General features: G+C 49.6%; 5 protein-coding genes across 5 annotated transcripts; 4 read left to right on the forward strand and 1 right to left on the reverse strand.

Annotated features, from left to right (window-relative positions):
* Positions 1-765: 765 nt before the first annotated feature.
* N7471_008404 (Glucose/ribitol dehydrogenase) lies at positions 766-981 on the reverse strand (the record flags this gene model as incomplete). The annotated part of the gene is made up of 1 exon (XM_057281123.1): positions 766-981. The coding sequence occupies one exon, from the start codon at positions 979-981 to the stop codon at positions 766-768; it is 216 nt and encodes a 71-aa protein (XP_057135383.1).
* A 682-nt stretch (positions 982-1,663) lies between these two features.
* N7471_008405 (uncharacterized protein) lies at positions 1,664-2,754 on the forward strand (the record flags this gene model as incomplete). The annotated part of the gene is made up of 3 exons (XM_057281124.1): positions 1,664-2,055; positions 2,108-2,454; positions 2,510-2,754. The coding sequence occupies 3 exons, from the start codon at positions 1,664-1,666 to the stop codon at positions 2,752-2,754; spliced, it is 984 nt and encodes a 327-aa protein (XP_057135384.1).
* A 1,663-nt stretch (positions 2,755-4,417) lies between these two features.
* On the forward strand, positions 4,418-5,392 carry N7471_008406 (uncharacterized protein). Its single transcript, XM_057281125.1, has 2 exons — positions 4,418-4,631; positions 4,773-5,392. The coding sequence occupies exons 1-2, from the start codon at positions 4,629-4,631 to the stop codon at positions 5,133-5,135; spliced, it is 366 nt and encodes a 121-aa protein (XP_057135385.1). The 5' UTR covers positions 4,418-4,628; the 3' UTR covers positions 5,136-5,392.
* Positions 5,393-6,734: 1,342 nt separating this feature from the next.
* N7471_008407 (glycoside hydrolase family 16 protein) lies at positions 6,735-8,497 on the forward strand. The gene is made up of 2 exons (XM_057281126.1): positions 6,735-7,726; positions 7,780-8,497. Exons 1-2 carry the CDS (start codon positions 6,927-6,929, stop codon positions 8,078-8,080), a joined length of 1,101 nt encoding a protein of 366 aa, XP_057135386.1. The 5' UTR covers positions 6,735-6,926; the 3' UTR covers positions 8,081-8,497.
* A 1,032-nt stretch (positions 8,498-9,529) lies between these two features.
* Positions 9,530-13,111, forward strand: N7471_008408 (bifunctional cytochrome P450/NADPH--P450 reductase; the record flags this gene model as incomplete). Its single annotated transcript, XM_057281127.1, has 4 exons — positions 9,530-9,650; positions 9,732-9,977; positions 10,060-10,500; positions 10,560-13,111. The coding sequence occupies 4 exons, from the start codon at positions 9,530-9,532 to the stop codon at positions 13,109-13,111; spliced, it is 3,360 nt and encodes a 1,119-aa protein (XP_057135387.1).
* Positions 13,112-13,469: the final 358 nt, after the last annotated feature.

The raw sequence follows: 13,469 nt of genomic DNA on the forward strand, positions 1-13,469 counted from the left end.
GCAAATCGGATATACTCCTTCGCAAATATTGTGAGCATCCAATGGATTTACTGGTATGTTCGGGAGGCATCTACGGCTGTAATCGTATCGAACATCCCCAATTGCTACACACTCTTGCGACGAATTCTTGATGAGTTTATGCGCACGCGGCCAGAAATGATAAACGGAGCCTAACCGTGGTGGCCCTTGTACCAGGTGAATGACGGCTTAAATCGCAGGGAGAGGGACCGATGAATAAGGTTAGCTCACTTGATGCAGTAAACATAAGCTTCTTCAACATCTTCAGCTTCCCCAATACCTCCTGTCACAGAAGTACTGCTGATAGCATCAATGCCTCTCTTGCGCTCCCCAGGAGTAGAGAACCAGCGAGCAATGAGATCTGTGTCAACGGGACCGAGGCAGACCAGGTTTATGCACTGGCTATTTCAACCGCTAAACTTCGAACCATGCCCTCCAATGAACCGGTATAGGCGCCCATCACATTCCAATTGGGGTATGGACGATAGGCGCTAATTCCGGACGTGAACGAAATGCTAGATGCCGGGCCTGGTGCCATGTGCTTCGTCGCATGATTTGCTATCAACAGTGGGGCAAAAAAACGCACTAGGCCAGTTTCTTTGATGAAAGTGAAGTCGATTTCTGACAAAGGTTTCGGGTTTGGATTATCACCAGCAGTAAAGATGACATGGTTTAACAGACGCGTCCCTTCTAATGTGGCGGCATTGAAAAGACCCTCGATGTTGGATTCAAGTAGGCTCTCTTGCTTCAAGTCGCATACAGAGCCGACGATGTGGCAACCACTCGATGGATATGACTCGTAGAGGCGGAAACTCGATCAAGGTGGGAACTCGAAAGAACGACTGAAGCAGCGCCATGTTCAACAACAACTTCGGCGACAGCGTAACCGACACCAGCAGTCCCACCAATGATGAAGATATTTGCTCCAGCAAGCTTGGAGATATATTTTGTCAGAGGCGGCATTTTGAAGGTGAGGAAATACTTTGTTTGTATAAGCGAGTCGTGCGTTTGAGATTCCTGATGGCGTCTGTGGTAAAATGCTCGCCACTTCAAACAATGAAGTATTCATCTCGGACCGTATAGACCTTGAAGTTATCTATAAGTAGTCCGCGTAACGACCAAACCATTGTATACTTCTCTGGTCACAAACACTTAGAAAAGCCTCACTACTGCTTACAAACCCGCTACCCATGACTTAATTAATGATTTACCGGATAGATTGATAAATCTAAAATACAAGTAATGATAACCGGCAATCTATCATCCGGTGGCGGAAGCTCCGTCATAGAACCACAACAACCAATCATATGTACTAGATAAAGAGCCGCTTTGTATAGATCCCGACCCGGATCCTTCATGACTTACAACTTTTACAACATAGGCGACTAGGCGCAAACGGATGAATGTACATCCCGACTCGGATACTTTATGACTTACAACATAGGCAACTAGGGTTCAAGCTTACCAATTCACGTCATCCTCTTATTAACAATAAAGACAACCCGCATTAGAGTCCGTTCTCCATTTCCTCTAAAGCCAAGTTTACCCTAGAACACCCCTTCTTCGTCCAGGTTTCAATGTCTACGTTAGCGTCTTACTTGAACTCCTTGACCCTGCTTCACAAATATTTCAAGACGCGTTGAAGATGGTTGTCGTGGCTGTTGCAGGTGGTAGCAGTGGCCTTGGTCTGACTATTGTTCAAGCCTTGAAAGTTCAAGGCAAACATGAAGTTCTGATCTTGAGCCGAAAGGTGAGACGGTACTCAAAGTTTGCCTCTAATATTTCAGTGGCTCACTATAAGCAGGAAAACACCGAACTTGGAAAAAGGCTTGGAGCTCTTGTTGTCGCCGTTGACTACAGGAACGCCAAGTCTATCGAATTAGCTCTGGAAGCCAACAACGTCGAGACTGTCATATGCACAATCAATTCTCAGGACGATATTGAACCGGAACAAAATTTGATCCTTGCTGCGGGCAGATCGCCTATTACCAGAAGGATTATACCCAGTATTTTTGCTGGTTTTACTTATCCCATCAGGTAAGTATCTTTCTGCATAGGCAAAGGAAAGTAAAGGCTAATTCCTAATTAGATACCCAGACAGTTCCCATGTCGCGAAAGCCAAATCTGAAGCTATCAAGGCCGTCAAAAAAACATCATTGGAATATACTGCGATCTACAATGGTATATTCCTTGATTACTATGGCGCGCCTCACTTGAAGTCCAATATACCACCTTGGCCATTGTTTGTTGATATCCTCCACGAATCAGCGGCAGTTCCAGGCTCAGGGGATGATCTAGTCGTTTTCACTCACAGCACTGACATCGCTAAATTCGTTGTTTTGAGCTTAGATCTCCCAGAATGGCCAGAGGAGACTTATATTCTGGGAGAGAAACTGACATGGCATGAGTTCATCAGGCTGGCAGAAGATGCAAAAGGTATATAACACGCTCTCTTTCGGCACTAATATATTTGCTGACGGTTCCATATTAGGATCCAAGTTCAACGTCATACATGACTCTGAAGCGGACTTGAGGGCTGGAAGGGTCTCCATACTGCCCAGTTACGGGAAGATGTTCCAGCTTCCCGAAGCTGATATTCGAGCTCTGCTCTCGACTGCTGGAATGTGGTTCGTGAACAGAGAGCTCGATCTGAATCCCTCACATGCGTTGAACAATGATTTTCCAGAAATCAAACCGATGAAGGTGAAGGATTTCTTGGAATCGTCTTGGAAGTGAACTGATGCAACTGTATTGGGGATTACGATGTAACAGGATATAAACAGAGAAGCAGTTAATATCAGCTTTTCATCTGGATATTCACGAATCACTTCCGAGCCGTAATTTCAGACGCCTTGTTTCGATGGTTAGCCCCGCCCCTACGCCCAAACTATTTCACGTATCCAATGTCGATATAAAATTTCTAGTGCGTGCTTCGACTTCAATAATTTTTGGGACTATAGTATATAGGACCAAAGGGCAAGAGGGAGAGAGTTGTATTGGAAAGGAGACAAGCTCCCCAACTATTGTATGCGGAAGACACCCACCTAGTGGCCTAAAGCCACACCATAACACAATCTAGCAACCTAAGATCTATGATATATATATCTTTCCCAGTACGATATACTGATCAAGGGGCCAGGGTTTGGAACCGAGGTTTCAGCTATGCATGAAAGGGGAAGAGCCTATGCAAGGCTCAGTTTACAGCTGAAAGCCGAACTACGAGGCGGGCTTTTTGCCTTCTTTTTGTTTATCCACATAGGTCGTCATCCAAGCTTCCACTTATTTGCTTAGTGCTGCTAGTTTCGGGACTTTAATGTCCGAACTAGCTCTGAACTCCCCCAACATGTCGTCAAATGTAATACTTCCACAGACCCTTGCCGATCAACCTTATCTTTACAACTACATCAACTTTCAATCCAAGAGTGGTCACCAGTTACGCAGCCTGGCCACTCAATACTTAGTCTACTTGTCTCTCTTACTATCTAGACCCTTGCTGACAACTCATTCGCATAAATAGCTTCAAGGATACCGCCTACGGAATCCTCGGAAACAAAGACGGGGGTGCCATGAACTCCTGGCTCTTATGGCAAATGCTCGGGATCTATCCGATCGTCACACAGCCCGTATAATTTCTTATTTTCTCTTATCGCCGTGGTCCCCGGATCTCAACACGAGGATCAATGGAAATACGACACTGCGCATCCCCGCCACCGGTTTGGAGAGCGGGTACTACGTGTAGATTGTTAAGATAAATGGTAAACAGTGGGGGAAAATCGGTTCAAACACGATGATGTTATGACGAATGGTGGCACGATTGCATGTGAGCCTGGGGAGATCCCGCCGTCTCCCGGACACGTGCGGTTGGACAAGGATTAGGTCTTTGGGTTTTCACGCTTGAGCCTGTTCGAGCTGAGCCGCAAATGTATTACCTGCGACAGATCACGGCATCCAAATATACTACAATGGTAACTCATTTAGGCTTTGGGGCTGGCCCTGGGAATTCATTCACCAGATGGCCCGAATCGCCCGTTGAATTTCTTCCCCACAAGTCAGATTGACAAGACTTTTCGTGGTGTGACATGCATACCTAGGCAAATGCATGTGGGTTTGCTGCAAGGCTTGGTACCCCCTCCGCACAGGTCGGCACAATATCTTCCATTGACAGGATCTGACCTGGAATTACGAGGACAATGAAAGTAAGCAGCCAATAATGGCACCAGACAAGGATTACTTGAACTAAATTCCAAGTTTATGCTGTGCGAAAAGGAAGATCGTTGCTCTTTCAAGCCGCCAAGACCGACGTCCGCTTGACGTCAGAAGCGGGATGAGAGGAGGTTGGGGTGCGCAATCAAGAGGGGAATTGTGAGACACGGTTCCAGTTTTAATAAGATGTGAGGCTCTGGCTCTGGGTTTCCTTTTCTCTTTTTCATCTGCTGTGTGGACGATTTCGTCTCAATCTTCTATACGCACGCTTTTTTGGGTGCTGGAGTCAACATCGCATCGAGACCCACTGTTCTGCATACAATTGCCAGCCACCAGGGACTGCGAATTTCAATTCTCCGATATAAAATCAAAAGCATTGATAAATACTTATTCCACACGCTGCGATTATGGTAAGTGCATCTCCATACCCAGGTGGACACTGCTGAAGCCCTCTTCCGTGGCTCACCCAAGAAACGCCCGCGCGGGCCGAGCAAAGTACCACGGATCGCATACTTTGGAACTCATAAGAGCTAATACTTTCGTTTCCCCAGGCTCCTATAAATTCCATGCTCGAGCCCCGGCAGTCAAGTGGTGACAATTGCCCAAGCACAATCACCGGCGGTGGGATTGCGGGTATCGTTATCGGGTCGATCGCAGGGACCCTCCTCATCCTATGGCTGTGGCGGATATTCCGACTCCCCGGTGCGTGGAGCGGCGGCGATACACCTGACGTCGGCTACCGGCCTCCAATTACTCGCAGCAGCACGAGTAGCCGCGGACGGCGACAGCGCCGTCGCCCGTCCGCGACGTATGTCGACTATGTCGAAAAGCCGACTAGTGTACGCAGTGCACGCCGGTATAGTAATCGCGATGATTTGCGACGGCCGGCTAAGGTTTATATGACGGAGACGTGAATCACGGTCGGTGGGGATTATACCTAAGATATGTGGAATGGCTGGAGTGGGTGGATTGGTATTTGGCCGTTGGCCCTATACATATCAATTGGGACTGGCGTTCGCTATTATTGTTTTGATGTTTCTCGAAAGGAATGGGTGGGCCACGCATGGACATGTTTTGACGGAGCCAATGTTAATTATGAGACATGACATACATATGACTGCGCGAATTTACGACTTGATGAGAAATAATTCTTGGAATAGATTACCTGGTCTGTGCGTGTGCTTCCTTTGTGTTTGAATTGGAAATTCGATCTGGACGCCAACCCCCTGAGTTTGGACCCCAGTGCATGTGCATGGTCAAGAACCATTTGTTTTAGCCTTTGTAATGCACAATGCACATGTGGCTGGATGTCTACATAATCCAGTTGGACAACTTGCTGACGGGTAGTACCTGAGTGGTGAGGGACTGCATGCCTTGGCCTGGTCCAGCAGGATTTGGCTGTGTGTCACCGCCGAGCAGTGGCGTTCGATCGATCAGAATTCCCGAAGTCTCTGATAAAAGAACACTCCGAACCGGCAAAAAGCCGCCAAAGTCAAGTCCATCCAACAGTCATCGAACGAAAAACGCCGCAACCGTCATTTCGCTGTTTCCACGAATAAGAGGGCGTAGGCTTATAGTTCATTAAGCTAACATCGTTCGCTCGATGGGAAAGTGCATTAATGAGCGGGTGTGCAGGCAGGTAAGACAGGGGAAAGGGTCCACAGGGGAAAAGAAGAAAAAAGAAAAACTTGGGTTAGACATCTCCACTCATTGACTGGGCGGTGGATTTGGCATCTTGGTGGCTTTGTTATTGGACCCCCTGAGCGGAGCTTTCCTGAAATTTAGCTTGACAGGGTCTGAGGAACTGGAGAAACTCTGAAAATAGGTTATTTCTTTCCCAGTTGTTATGATTTTCAAAATGTTGTGTTCAAGGGGCACATGCATGATGATCTGTATGGAGTCCAATCTTGGAGTTACCACCCCGTGGCGATTCTTATCAGTTGGGATTTTGATCTTCATTGCAGAGATGATTTTCCCTCGAATGGCCTAGCCCTGGAGGCGTGCCCAGCTGAGCTAAACAACTAGTCTTATCCTGAATTTGAGCCAAGAGATTTCTACAGATAAAATGACGAAGAACACGTGTTGAATGCCATATAAACCAGTTATAGAGTCCGCAGTGTGTATTTTATTGTACCTGGCAATTCATGTCAGGGCCTGTTCGATCCAAGGGTACTTATCGAGGTTATTTGCGATCAGCCAATCGGTGGGCAATCGGCAGCCAATCAGGTTCGCCTGCCTAAAAGTAGTTTTACCAGAAAACACTGGGCGAACCCAAAAAGGTTTAGCATCACGCACAGGACCCCTTGGGGATGACCTAATGAGGTTAGTGGCATGCGCCAAAACGGAACCCCCTAACCTAGACTGGCTAGTTAGCAACTCGACCATAATTTCTGCAGCTTTCCCCTTACGCTCGACGGAGTACAAAGGTGCACACAAAAATAACCAGGCCCAAAACACCACTAGCCTATAATGTCCTGAGTCCACTATGCGCCTAAATTGGACTGTCGTGGCTGATTCCCCCCCGTTTTCTTGATGTTCCCTTTCTCAACACACTCTTAGGATCTTGCTGGCAGACTGCCTTCCACTCATTACCGTGCACTCGCACATCCACTCTTTATCGAATCTCGAGTAGTCTCGAGTCCATTCCTTTTTTGGACAGTCCAGCAGCAGCACCCTGAGCAATTGTTTATATATTTCAACCCGCCATGTTTTTCTCCCGGATTGCCGTTCTGGCAGCTTTGGCTAGCTACGCCACCGCTCAAACATCGACTGAATGTGACCCAACAAAGAAGTCATGTCCTGCGGATCCCGCCTTGGGCACCGAACACACATGGAACTTCAACACGACCTTGGACGAGAAGATCTGGAATATGGCCACCGGAACCTACGAGCACGATGATGATGGAGCCAAGTTCACCCTCTCCAAGGAGGGAGAGTCCACCCTCCTACAGTCCAACTTCTATATCTTCTTCGGTGTCGTCGAAGCTCACGTCAAGATGGCCAAGGGCGGAGGCTTGGTCAGCAGTGTGGTCTTGGAGTCTGACGATCTGGATGAGATCGATTGGGAGTGGATAGGATACAACACTACTGAAGTGCAGTCCAACTTCTTTGGCAAGGGTAACGATACCACCTTCGATCGCGGCGGAAAGCACTACGTCGCGAACGCAGACACCGAGTTCCACAATTACACCACATACTGGGACCAGGATAAACTTCAATGGTGGATTGACGGCGAAATGGTTCGCGAACTCAAATACGACGACAAGGGCACGTTGTTTGGCGAAAACTACCCACAGACCCCCTGTCGTGTCCAATTCAGTCTCTGGCCCGCTGGTTCGAAAAATGCAAAAGAGGGTACTATCGTATGGGCCGGTGGCCTTGTCGACTGGAATGCCGCCCCTTTTTCTATGACCCTTGGAAAGCTGCGTGTTAAAGACTTCCACTCTGGCAAGGAGTACAGCTACGGGGACCGTTCAGGTTCCTGGCAAAGCATCAAAGTGGCGGAGTAAGTGTGCCCAGACTAAAATCACCCAGGATATCACTAATGAGGCGTAACAGCGGAAACTCGACCGTACTGGAAGAACTGAACAAACCAGCGGATAAGTCTCTGTCAGAGAAGTGGGACGATCTGGGCCAGGGAGCCCACATTGGAGTCTACATTGGCGCCGCCGTCGCCGGTGCGATTTGTATCGCAGCCTTCCTGTTCTTCTGCCTGCGCCAGCGCCGCCAGGGCCGTCTCGAGAACGCGTTGGGCAACAACCCGGTTCCTCTTAACCGTGATGAGATGCAGAACTTCCAGAAAGACTGGAGGCAGAGTGAGTGGAAGCAGAACGGTGGCTACCAGCAGGTTAACAACTAGCCGGCTTGTCTAAGTACAGACACTAGCAACCCCACGAACTTGCTTTTGGACCTCTATAATGAATAGTTCTGTGATTCTTTTCCCTTTCGTTTCGCGCCGTGCCTCTTCACAGATTGGCCGCCATGACCACATCAATTTTGGGCATCTGTGATGGCCGACGGAGTCGGAATAATGTCCCCTTTCCTTTCGTCCCGGCTTTCCTGCTTACCGTCATTTTTCCTACTGTCTCTTGCCTCTGTCTCGTGTATACGCAGAGCCACCAGCTCTGCTCCCCCGTTCTGTTGATATCCCTTTTTTGATCCTCGGATCACAATTCCCTTCGTTGGCGTTGTTCAGGTCGCCTTTTGCTTCGTTTGCAATTTGCCTCTCCATACATCCATGTAAATATATTGCCATATAAACCGGGGTTTCTTTCAATCCTTTTCAACCCCTTGATCTTAATGAGTGTGAAATTGTCCGACCAGTCCATCTGCGGTGCATCTTACCTGTCGAGAACGCGATCCGCCCTTGAATATTTGGCGTTACCAGGGGATTTAGAACTCGGAATATTTGCGACTTTGGTGAAGCCACTCGATGACAGCTCACCTTACAATTGCAGGCCGTATTACAACTAGTGTATTAGACTGGTCTTATGCGCCTCGGGGGATTCTCATGCAGGATGATTCCACAAACCTGCACAGCCTCGAGCGATGCAAGTCCCTGCACGTATTAACACGTCTTTATCTTATAACTAGTTAAGACGTGGACAGCAATCGGGGTCGGGATTCGGGGCGATTATGGTCCGGTCCCAGTTAGAGTATTCCCGAACAGGGATATTTCTGCGAGGCGGATCTCCAAGGTGGATATAGTGAAGGCTATACCGAAGTCCCCTTATAGAATTCCATACGGGATTCGCGTCAAATCCGACAGGCGGTAGAATTAAAAATTGTGGCTGACGAGTTCTCGGCATGGCCGATTGATACATGGCGATCGTGATTGGACTTCAATGCCCCATCGTGGAACCGGCCCCGGGGGCATTGCAACACCGATGAAACGAATGAAACAAATGAAACAAAATGAAGTTATGTAATTTGTGCAGTCTACATATATGGAAGCTGTTATGAATACACTCATAAAAAAATGGGACCGAGGCTTGTCACTCGGTGAGGTCACCACTTTCTTTTATAAACCTCTGGAAGCCTCCTGACTTCATCTTTAATCTTCCAAACTTGGTCCATTTAATCATATCATTCTACCGGCAGCTCCAACGTACATTTTGATATATTGTACAGTTGCTGACCTGGATACGCTGTCAACGAGGTAGCACCTAGTACAAATTCTTCCAACCCCGCAATTGCTATCTTACATTCTTGCGCATCCCAACAATTTGTGATCGACCACACAAATTAAACGCATCTCAATTATTGAAACTGATCCAAGTCCTCAAGTGAAAGGCGGACATCATACGCCATGGCCTCGACCAAAGAGGTCCCAATTCCGGGCCCCAGGGGCGTCCCATTCTTGGGGAACATCTACGACGTCGAGCCCGAGGTGCCCGTGAACAGCTTCGAGCGGATGGCCGATAACTATGGTATGGACCTAGACCTGCACGACCGGGAATGTATATTGCGAATTTATGGACTAATTTATTGCTGTGTTCATCACCTTTCAGGCCCAATCTTTCGCTTGACCACTTTCGGCAAACCACGAGTATTCATCAGCTCCCATGAGCTAGTAGACGAAGTCTGCGATGAGGAACGCTTCACCAAAATGGTCTCCGCTGGTCTGGCTGAGATCCGCAACGGCGTTCACGACGGTCTCTTCACCGCGAACTATCCCGGTGAAGAGAACTGGGCTATTGCGCATCGTGTTCTTGTTCCTGCGTTCGGTCCGCTGATGATTCGCGGGATGTTTGATGGTTAGTGTCTCTTCTCTGTCGGGGTTGAGACCCTGTACCCTAGACAAGGAAAGGAACGAATTTGGCTAATCTTCGCATTCAGAAATGTATGATATTGCCACTCAACTGGTTATGAAATGGGCTCGCATTGGCCCTGCAGTTCCTATCCAGGTTACGGATGACTTCACCCGATTGACCCTGGATACCATTGCTCTTTGTGCCATGGGCACTCGCTTCAACTCGTTCTATCATGATGAGATGCACCCATTCGTCGAGGCAATGGTTGGTTTGCTAGCTGGGTCTGGACATAGGGCTCTTCGGCCTGCTTTGTTCAACAGCCTGCCCACTTCGGAAAACAACAAGTACTGGAGTGATATCGAGTATCTGCGTAACCTAGCCCGGGAATTAGTCGATTCGCGAAAAGAGAACCCCGTTGAGAAGAAGGATCTCCTCAATGCGCTTATCCTGGGTCGGGACCCGCAGACTGGCCGTGGTATGACAGATGACTCGATTGTAGACAACATGATCACATTCCTCATCGCTGGTAAGTGGACAAGTCCTGTAACGGGCATATTATTCCGGATCTAACTTGGAACTTGATAGGCCACGAGACTACCTCCGGCATGTTGTCGTTCCTATTCTACTATCTTCTGAAAAGCCCGAGCGCATACAGCAAGGCTCAAGAGGAAGTCGACCGTGTGATTGGTAAACGCAAGATCACCGTCGATGACATGTCCAAGTTGCCATACATCACCGCTGTGATGCGCGAGACGCTGCGTCTGAAGCCAACAGCCCCGATGATTGCCCTGCACCCCCACCCTACCAAGAACCAGGAGGATCCTGTCACACTTGGAGGTGGAAAATATGTGCTTCATAAGGACGAGACAATTGCACTCATGCTTAGCAAAATGCAGCGCGACCCCAAGGTCTACGGCCCCGACGCCGATGAGTTCAAGCCAGAGCGGATGCTCGATGAAAACTTCGAGAAGCTGCCCAGGAACGCATGGAAGCCATTTGGAAATGGCATGCGAGGATGTATTGGGCGGCCGTTCGCATGGCAGGAGGCTCTCCTTGTTGTTGCGATTTTGCTGCAGAACTTCAACTTGCAGATGGACAACCCCAGCTACGATCTCCGCATTAAGCAGACACTTACCATCAAGCCCAAGGACTTCCACATGAAGGCTACCCTGAGAGATGGGCTCGACCCTACGCAGCTCAGCACTACACTCAGTGGATCTGCTGTTGCGCCCACAGAGACTGGCGCCGGTAGCCGGGATCGCAAGCCCAAGGTCGCACCCGTGGATGGCAAGATGAAGCCAATGCACATTTTCTACGGCAGCAATACGGGAACTTGCGAGGCGTTTGCACGCAGGCTGGCTGATGATGCCACTGCGTACGGCTACGCTGCACAGACAAGTTCTTTGGATTCAGCCATGCAGAATATCCCCAAGAATGACCCCGTGGTCTTTATCTCAGCTTCTTACGAAGGACAGCCTCCGGATAATGCGGCTCACTTCTTCCAGTGGCTTAGTGGCCTGAAGGACAGCCAGTTGGAAGGTGTCAACTACGCAGTGTTCGGCTGTGGTCATCGTGATTGGTCGTCCACCTTCCACCGTGTCCCCAAGGCCATCAACCAGCTAGCCAAGGACAATGGGGCCAACAAGCTCTGCGATATTGGTCTTGCTGACGCAGCAAACTCAGACATGTTCACCGATTTCGATGGCTGGGGTGAGACCTCATTCTGGCCGGCCGTGATGGCTAAATTCGGTGGAGCTAGCCCTGAAAATGCTGCCAAGTCGAAGTCTTCATTGCAGGTCGAAGTGAGCTCGGGTATGCGTGCATCCACTCTCGGCCTCCAGCTCGAAGAGGGCTTCGTAATTGAGAACCAGCTTCTCACGCCACCCGGAGCCCCAGCCAAACGAGTGGTCAAGTTCAAGCTGCCGTCGGACATGACCTACGAGTGCGGTGACTACCTCGCAGTGCTACCAGTGAACCCAACCTCAGTCGTCCGTCGCGCAATTCGCCGCTTCGACCTCCCCTGGGACGCCGTAATCAAAATCCAGAAGCCATCAGGCTCAACAGCTTCCCCCTCGATCCCAATCGACACGCCCATCTCAGCCTTCGAGCTCCTATCCACCTACATCGAGCTATCCCAGCCCGCATCGAAGCGCGATCTCAACGTCCTAGCCGACGCCGCCATCGCAGACGCGGAACTCCAAGCAGAGCTACGCTACCTCGCCTCCAGCCCCAGCCGCTTCACCGAAGAAATCGTCAAGAAGCGCGTCAGCCCACTAGATCTCCTAACACGCTACCCATCAATCAAGCTTCCCATCGGCGATTTCCTCGCAATGCTCCCCCCAATGCGCGTGAGACAATACTCCATCTCCTCGTCACCGCTACTCGACTCATCCGAATGCTCGATAACCTTCAGCGTCCTCAGCGCTCCTGCACTCGCCAACAATACCGCAGAAAGCAACGAAAGCATCGAGCAATACCTGGGCGTCGCATCAAACTACCTCTCCGAGCTCCAAGCCGGCGAACGCGCACACATCACCGTCCGCCCCTCACACTCAGGCTTCAGGCCACCAATGGATCTCGAAACACCCATGATCATGGCCTGCGCGGGTAGCGGCCTCGCACCATTCCGCGGATTCGTCATGGACCGTGCGGAGAAGATCCGCGGCCGCCGCAGCTCGCCCGACTCAGATGAGCTGCATAACAACGAAGCTGTCAAGCCTGCCAAGGCGGTGCTGTACATTGGCTGCCGCACGCAGGGCCAGGATGATATCCACGCTGCTGAGCTTGCAGAGTGGGCTAAGCTGGGCGCTGTCGATGTCCGTTGGGCGTACAGTCGGCCCGCTGATGGAAGCAAGGGACAGCATGTTCAGAACCTCATGCTTGAGGACCGTGAAGAGCTGGTGAATCTGTTTGATGAAGGTGCGAATATATATGTTTGCGGTAGTACTGGTGTCGGTGCTGGTATTCGCGAGGCTTGCAAAGAGATGTATCTCGAGAAGCGTCGTGCGATCCACGCCGAGCTTAAGGAGAAGGGGCAGACTCCGCCTGGTGCTGAGCTTGAGGAGGATCAGGCTGCTGAGCAGTTCTTTGATAAATTGCGGACGAAGGAGCGGTTTGCTACCGATGTGTTTACCTAGTTTAGCGGCTTTTTGCCTCTTGAATTTGGTTTCGCTTGTATTATCATCATTCTCTATTTACACAGAATGTGAGGACTCGTGAAATTGACGCCGAAAATGACCGCTTTCGAGGATAGAAACGGCCACCTTTAGGCTCTGAACTCGGTTACTTTCGGTCTGCACACTGATCCGACAGACATCTAGTCGTTTTCCCTGTCCTCCATCCTACGATGGAGAACTGCTGTTGATAAATACGTAGTGGCAGCGTTCACCTTCCTCGGCCTATGATCGACAATATATATTTTTACCAATTCCTTCGAAGGTGTGCGAATTATCACTGGTTCAAGTGTCCAACTATAGAAAAACACCTGGTTGAGCC

This window comes from Penicillium samsonianum (assembly GCF_028829775.1).
Source record: "Penicillium samsonianum strain IBT 33392 chromosome Unknown utg000004l_segment0_segment0, whole genome shotgun sequence".
Classification (NCBI taxonomy): Eukaryota; Fungi; Ascomycota; class Eurotiomycetes; order Eurotiales; family Aspergillaceae; genus Penicillium; species Penicillium samsonianum.